The 7,726-nt window shown below is 40.1% G+C and overlaps 1 protein-coding gene across 1 annotated transcript; it reads left to right on the top strand.

Annotated features, from left to right (window-relative positions):
• Positions 1-4,509: 4,509 nt before the first annotated feature.
• Positions 4,510-6,403, top strand: LOC147863385 (protein RGF1 INDUCIBLE TRANSCRIPTION FACTOR 1-like; the record flags this gene model as incomplete). The annotated part of the gene is made up of 4 exons (XM_087321800.1): positions 4,510-4,686; positions 4,969-5,043; positions 5,980-6,180; positions 6,278-6,403. Coding segments are annotated over 4 exons (579 nt in total), but the record flags the coding sequence as incomplete, so codon positions are not given.
• Between the last annotated feature and the right edge of the window lie 1,323 nt (positions 6,404-7,726).

Genomic DNA, 7,726 nt, shown 5'->3' with positions numbered 1-7,726 from the left:
TGGAGGGAACCGGATCTGTGTCTTAGATCTGTGCATAATCAATAGGCCGTTAGAGGCCTATGATCCTAGAATTATATCAGTCCTTTAAGGACTTGTATAAAAGTGCTTTCTAAGCACATTCGATGTATAGAGTTTACAGAGTATCATTTTAAAATTGAGTTTTCCGTTTTCTGCTCTGTCTTTGTCTCTCCCGCATACTCTCTATGTACTTTGAAGCTTTCGATTAAACCTTCATTCTATTTCTATTGCTATCTGACTGAGTCGGTCATGTCTATGAGCTTCCGCACACTATTCTTTACATAGTATTGGAGCACGAGGGTGGAGAGTCCTCTACTGTTGACAAAGAGCTCAGATAGACCAAAACCCAACACCCAGTAAAGAACAGACAGAAAGAAAAAAGATAAGGACAGAAGCATGGCAAGCTCGCTTCCTACAGAAAAGCTCAACCCAAGCAACTATGCATCTTGGTCATACAAGATGCGCCAGTACCTGTTGGGGCATGACTACTGGAATTATGTTGAAGGAGCGAACGAAGTAGCATTGAATTTGGCACACAAGGACTTCTCGGTATGGGAACAAGCAACGAGCAAAGTATTGTATGGCCCTTGCGCCCTGTGTGCACGGTCAAATGCTTAGCTATATCATAGATGCAAAAATGCCAAAGGAGGCATGGGAAAATCTAAAAAAGATTTTTGCCACCAATACCATGGCCCGAAAGTTGTAGTTGCGACAAGAGCTCAACAACATCCGACAAAAGGACATGTCGGTCACAGACTACACCACCAAAATAAAGGAGATTTGCGACGCTCTAGGGTCCATCAATGTGACGGTGGACGAAGATGATAATGGTATAGATCTGCCTTGTGGTCTAGCGACAACCTTAAGAGACAACCCTAAAAAACCCTAAGAGACAACCTTCCAAGCTCCAATCCTCGTGCATACTCATGTCTAAATGTCAAAGGCAATGGAGCTAAGAAGAAGGATGCACTCATTTTTGAGAAATTGAGATCTAAATGAAAACAATTAAGCACCAACATGATTGAAAGAATTTTGTATATTGATATCTCCATTGATAAAGTTAAATTGGGTTATTGGAAGGGTCATGCATGAATTAAGACAAGAGCTTAAGACAAGTGCCACAAGAAGCCCATCCATAAAAAGTGGTGGGACAGGGGATTCACAATTTACACGTAACGATGGTTGACAATTTTAGGGGACATTTTGATGTGAGGCAAGACATCTCTCTCTCCCTACCCATCCATGCTTTTGCAACCAATCAAGAAAGTCGATTCTAATCTCTAACACAAGACAAACGCAACACATCCTTCAGCGATGACTGGCAACGGCTCGACTCAAGCCTGAACCGAACCGTTAAACCATTTAAACGGTTTGACAGTTCGGTTTAGGCTTGAGCTCGGTTTGGGATGGCTCAAGCTGAGCTGAACCGATTTGGGCCAAACCGGTTAAGGCTTAATCGGCTTGGCTAAACTAGTTTAGGCTTAAGCGGTTTAGGAATCAGTTCAATTCAAGTTTGGAAACTCCCAAACTGGTGAAGTCTTGACCGGTTTGGTTTGGACAAGGCCAAATTGGTTAAGTCGAGGCCAAACCATTGCCGATTCGTAGTGGTGGCTAAACAAGACACACACCCTCAGTGAGTGTGTGCACCCAATTGGAGCGAAAGCGAACGGGTGGGAGGAACAGAGAGAGGGATTCCAAGTTCGTGTAGGAGTAGGAGGAGCTGTAAAGGAGATCTAGTCGGGGCCCCGAGGCAATGTGTGTGTGTTTGTGGTCTCAAATGGTTTCTTCTTATGTTCGTTTTTAAATGTACATACATGATGGGCGGGGGGCAATTTCCCTCCTCATTCTTCACTCTTTTAAACGTTCAGAAAATCAAAACGAACAAACAAATGAAAGGAAGAATAGTTCAGAAAATCAAAACGAACAAACAAATGAAAGGAAGAATAATAAGAAGAAGAAGAAGAAGAAGAAGAAGGGGTGGTGTTCTTCTTAATAAATAATAAGACCCTTTTTTTCCTGTAGAGAGAGGAAAAGGGAAGGTTGTTTGTTAAAAAAGATTTTTCTAGTGAGAGGAAAATAGGAATTAGGTGCTGCTCAACGAGACAGCTGGGATTTTATTTCTAAATACAAAACAAAAAAAATGGGAAAATAAATAAAAAGAGAACAAATGAAAATAGATAGAGAGAGACAATAGGGAATAAATTTAAAAAAATAAGTAAAATAGAAAGAGGAAATGAGATATTGCAGGCGGTCAGGCGGGGTTTTAGGAAACTGGGGGGGAAAAAATAAGGAGGAATTAAAATGAATTAATTAAATTAATTTTAGAGAAAATTGATTAAATAAGAAAAAAGGAGGAATTAAAATGAATTAATTAAATTAATTTGAGAGAAATTGATTAAATAAGAAAAAAATAATAAGGAGGAGGAAAGGAAAAGGAAAGAAATCGGTAGGGATTTTAATTTATTTTTGGGGTCAGATAATATTTAATGTAGTAGTAGAGAGAGGAAATTCGAGGAGGGAGAATGAGGCGATTGTAGCCGTTGGATTGAGGTTTTGGGTTAGGCCCAGCGAGATGGACGGCGAAGATGGACTCTAAATATTTTGATTAACTGCGATTTATTTTTTTCTAATTTTGTTTTGTTGGAGGAGGAGAGAGACAGACACAGACAGAGAGAGAGAGATAATCTTAAATTCTACTTATTAAAATTCCAATAATTATTTTTCTCAGGAATACATACATAATATAAATAGGGAAAAAAAAAGAATAAATAAGGCAACAAATAAGAGAAAAATAGAATAATTAAGGCAACAAATAAGGAAAACAAAAGAATAAATAAGGCAACAAATAAGAGAAAAATAGAATAATTAAGGCAACAAATAAGAGAAAAATAGAATAAATAAAAAGAATAAATAAGACAACAAATAAGAGAAAAATAGAATAATTAAGGCAACAAATAAGGAAAAAAATAGAATAAATAAGGCAACAAATAAGAGAAAAATAGAATAAATAAGGCAACAAATAAGAGAAAATAGAATAAACAAGGCAACAAATAAGAGAAAAATAGAATAAATAAGGCAACAAATAAGAGAAAAATAGAATAAATAAGGCAACAAATAAGAGAAAAATAGAATAAATTGGTAATTATAAAAATAAATAAATAAGCTAAGTAAAAAAGGATAAATAAGCAATAATATATATATATATAAATAAATAAATAATAGATAAACAGATAAATAAATTGATAATTATAAAAATAAATAAATGTAAAAAGAGATGAATAATTATATAAATAAATAAAAATTGGTAAATTATTATTAGGTTATAAGTAAATAAGAATTGATAAATTATTATTAGGTTATAAGTAAATAAAAATTGATAATTATTAAGTATAGCCCACCAATTAAACCTCTCTGTTCTGCTCTGTTCACCTTCCCCTGTTTCCTCTTCTTCTTCTTCATTTTCTGCTTCTGATTCCCCTGCTTCAGCTTCTGCCATTATTCAGCTTCTGCGTTTCTCTTCAAAAATCGATTGATCGCCATAGCCATAGCCATAGCCATATCCATATCCTCCATCCCCACCGAATGCCCCTCCCTCCATCTTCTTGTCAATGGTGTGTATCTGGATCCCTGCTTTTCCATTCATAATTTGCCTGCTCCTTCCTGTCTATTATGGATTCCTGCTTTTCCATTCATAATTTGCTTACTCCTTCCTGTATATTATGGATTCCTGCTTTTCCATTCTTAAATTTTCTTTCCTTTTCCTGCATCCCCCCCCCCGCCCCCCCCCCCCCCCATCCATTTTTCCTGTGTTAACTAACTGCTGGGTTTTGTGATCGATCAATATTCTTTTTTTCTTTTTAAATTTATTTATTTTACCCCTAATCTTTCTCTCTTCGCCTCTGTTTTCCATTTTATTTCACCATTCTGAGTATATGTAGTTTGTTTCACGATTCTGTTCCTAATTCTGAGTATATGTAGCTTGTTTCCCGATTCTGTTCCTAATTCTGAGTATATGTAGCTTGTTTCCCGATTCTGTTCCTAATTCTGAGTATATATTAGCTTGTTTCCCGATTCTGTTCCTAATTCTGAAACCCTCAATAAATCTCACGTTTGAGTTGCAATCTCAATTTTTGTAGAGCCGCCCAATTCAATTCATGCCCATTCTTCTTGGATCGCATCTAATTACTTCTGTCTCGCATCATTAGCAAAAAAAAAAGTTCTCGGATTCTGATTAGACGCTAATCAAATGCTAATTTCGCCCCAGGGCTGATCTGATCAATCAGCCTTACCTTACTGATGAGCATTCATTAAGCTCTCCTGATTGGGTGGGTCTAATTAAGGTGCATTGATTAGTTCTGGATTAGTCTGGCCCTACGAGAGTTAATCAATCCTAATTAGTCTAATCCATGTTTTAAGAATTAATCATCCTTCAAAAAAAAACAACGCCTCGTGCAATTGAATTAAAAACTGACTCCCATGAAATACTGATCTTGTCTTCAGGAGAAGCGACCCGATTGGTTAGTGTCGTTACTGTCGGAGAAATTCTTCGTCTCCTGCGAGATTCATGGAAATGAGAAGAAAAACGAGAGGAATGTCTTCTGTGTCGATTGCAATGCAGGGATTTGCCAGCACTGCATCCGCCGCCACGATTCTCATACGCTCCTGCAGGTTAATTCCTTGCCGATTAATCTCCCTAATCACCCCCTAACCCCCCTTTTAAATCCAAATTAAGGTTCAGGAAATGCTGCGTCCTATGATTGGTACTTAAATTGAAGCTCCTAATTACTACAGGTTAATTTTGAAGGATTTCAGATTTTTAGGCGACCCAATTAAGGGTCCATGATTGTAATATATGTAATTAAATGCTTATGGTTAATTTACATGAATCCATCAACGAGATGGAATTATGGATCTACTAACGGTAATTACTTGGATCTGGACTTTCTGCAGATACGGAGATATGTCTACCATGATGTGATCAGATTACAAGACATCCAGAAGCTCATCGATTGCTCGTTAGTGCAGGTGAGATTGATTTGAGGGGATGCTTATAAATAATTAGCTGATTGAGTTGTGTGATCAATTTAATTAAGGTATTAGTGCGTTAAACCAATCAGCAGTTAACAACGCTACTGCTGGCGGCCAATGCTTTCTTTAAATTTTTCGCAAATGAAATGTAATTAATCAAAGCATAAGACTCCCCCGAGTGAACAGAGAGAGAGAGCGCTGATATCTAATTTAATCAAATCCTAACGAGATCATAATTAGGTTTGAATAAGTCTGCTGGGATTAGTTGAGGTGGGATGTAATTAATTAGTGAACGCTGCCAGGATCACTGATGTGTGATGCAATTAATCAGTGAATGCAAACCAATGTGATTAGCAATGTAATTAGTCAAGTCGTGACTAAATCACAGTGACTCATGGAGGAGGATCAATCATTATAATTAGTGAATGCAAGATTAGCAATGTAATTAGTCAAGTCGTGACTAAATCACAGTGACTCATGGAGGAGGATCAATCATTATAATTAGTGAATGCAAGATTACCAATGTAATTAGTCAAGTTGTGACTAAATCACAGTGACTCATGGAGGAGGATCAATCATTAATTAGTGAATGCAGGATTAGCAATGTAATTAGTCAAGTCGTGACTAAATCACAGTGACTCATGGAGGAGGATCAGTCATTATAATTAGTGAATGCAAGATTAGCAATGTAATTAGTCAAGTCGTGACTAAATCACGGTGCCACATGGAGGAGGATGAATCCATGAGGCGCTCTGGTGCTGGATTAAAGCAAGGAATGAAAATCATGAGGAAATCAGAAACTGGCGGAAGGATGGATTAAAAGAGGAAGGAAGGGGATAATTTTATTGAGCTTGATTAAAAGAGTGATTAGGGGGGCTTGATTATAATGGGAATTTAAGCAGAAACCCTAATGGGTGTGTTTTGGGTGTGCAGCCTTACATAATCAACAGCGCGAAGGTAGTGTTCTTAAACCCTAGGCCGCAGCCGAGGCCCTCGAAAGGGGCGGCCAGCGTGTGCGGCTCGTGCGATCGGGGCCTGCAGGAAGGCCATAGCTTCTGCTGCGTCTCCTGCAAGGTCGACGCCACGCTCAGGCGAGGCCTCCGCCTCGCCTCAATCCTTCCGCAGATCTTTAATGCAAATCCAAATGCAGAAGAAGAAGAAGAAGAAGAAGAAGAAGAAGAAGAAGAAGAAGGCCATGGCTATGGCTATGGTGGCTATGGCCAATGTGCAGCCGATCGCAACTCCTGTAGATTGGGGAGGTTTAAGCAGAAGAAGGCCTCCGCTGCCAATGAAGAAGAAGAAGATGGCTATGGCGATGATGGCTATGGTTTTGAGGTTTCTGCTGCCTCCTCCCTGATCTATCAGAATCAGAATCAGAATCATCATCACCATCACCATCACCATGACTCTGTTTCCAGTGAATTCTCTTCCTCCTTCTCCGCCTCCTCCACCACAGTCGGCGGCGGCGGCGAAGGCGGCAGAAGCTCGCTCCATCTCGACTGCAAGCCACGCCTCCGCCGCCATAGCCATAGCCATGGCATCATCCCTTGCTCCTCCTCCTCCTCCACGCTGCAGAATCCTAGTATCAATCGTAGCTGCTCTAATGGAGGCAATCCCCTCTTCCTCCCGGTGCCCGCTGCCAAATCTTCGAGGAAGAGATCAGTGCCGCCACCACCGCCGGATTCGAAATCCTCGCCAAACCCTAACCCTAATTCTTCCCTGCCCAAATCTCTATCGCTACTCAGGTGCCCCGAGTCCGCCTCGATCAAATCTGATCCTGCTCGTCCCCCCTCCACCGTCAAATCCGCTCCTCCTCCTCCTGGTTCATCCTGCAATGCCGCCGCCGCCATTAAACCTGCGAATCTCGGCTCGTACAGCAGCAAATCTTCCTCCACCATGAAGCCTGCGAATCCCGCCTCGTACAGCAAATCCTGCTCCGCCATTACACCTGCAATTCCGCCGCCGCCTGCATCTTGTCCCCCGACCAAATTCGGGTCGCCTGCCACCAAATTATCCGATGCTTCCCCGATCAAATTAGGGCCACCCTCCATCTCCTGCTCCACCACCAAATCTGTGCAGCAGATCGATTCTTCCGCCACGAAATCCACCCTCTGCAATCCTTCGTTGATCGAATCCGGAACCTCCGATTTCTCCACCTTTGCGAAATTGCCATCGCTCCTCGCATCAGAAACATCGCCAAATATGGCGGAGAAATCATCTTCCTCGCTGTCCCTAACCCACGACGAGGATTTCAACTACTCCTCGTCTATTTTTGCCGACTATTCGGACGATTATTACTATTATTACTCGCCTATCCATACTAAGAGCAGTAATAATGTTAGTAATCCTTCCTGTCATACCACACATACTCATAATAATCCTGACGATAATTCATTCAGAAAGAGAAGAAGGAAAGGTGTTAGCCCAATCCGATCCCATTTCGCCTGATATAATAATCTGATTCTGTTTTGGACATCAAATTAGAAGAAACGATCGAGAAACTACAATAGAAATATATATATTTCTATTTGAATCTGTTAGGATTCCCTCCCTTAAACCCTCCATTCAATCCGTTAAATCTCTGCTTAATACATTCCTTCAAGAACCCACCCTTAATCTGTTCTCTTTAATACTAATCTCTTTCCTTGATTAATCATCTTCATCATCTTAATCACCTCCA

This window comes from Azolla caroliniana, unplaced genomic scaffold (genome assembly GCF_043228905.1).
Source record: "Azolla caroliniana isolate FFs.n. ecotype wild unplaced genomic scaffold, voAzoCaro1.0.p SCAF_6, whole genome shotgun sequence".
Lineage (NCBI taxonomy): Eukaryota > Viridiplantae > Streptophyta > Polypodiopsida > Salviniales > Salviniaceae > Azolla > Azolla caroliniana.
This window is presented reverse-complemented; position numbering and strand designations above follow the sequence as displayed.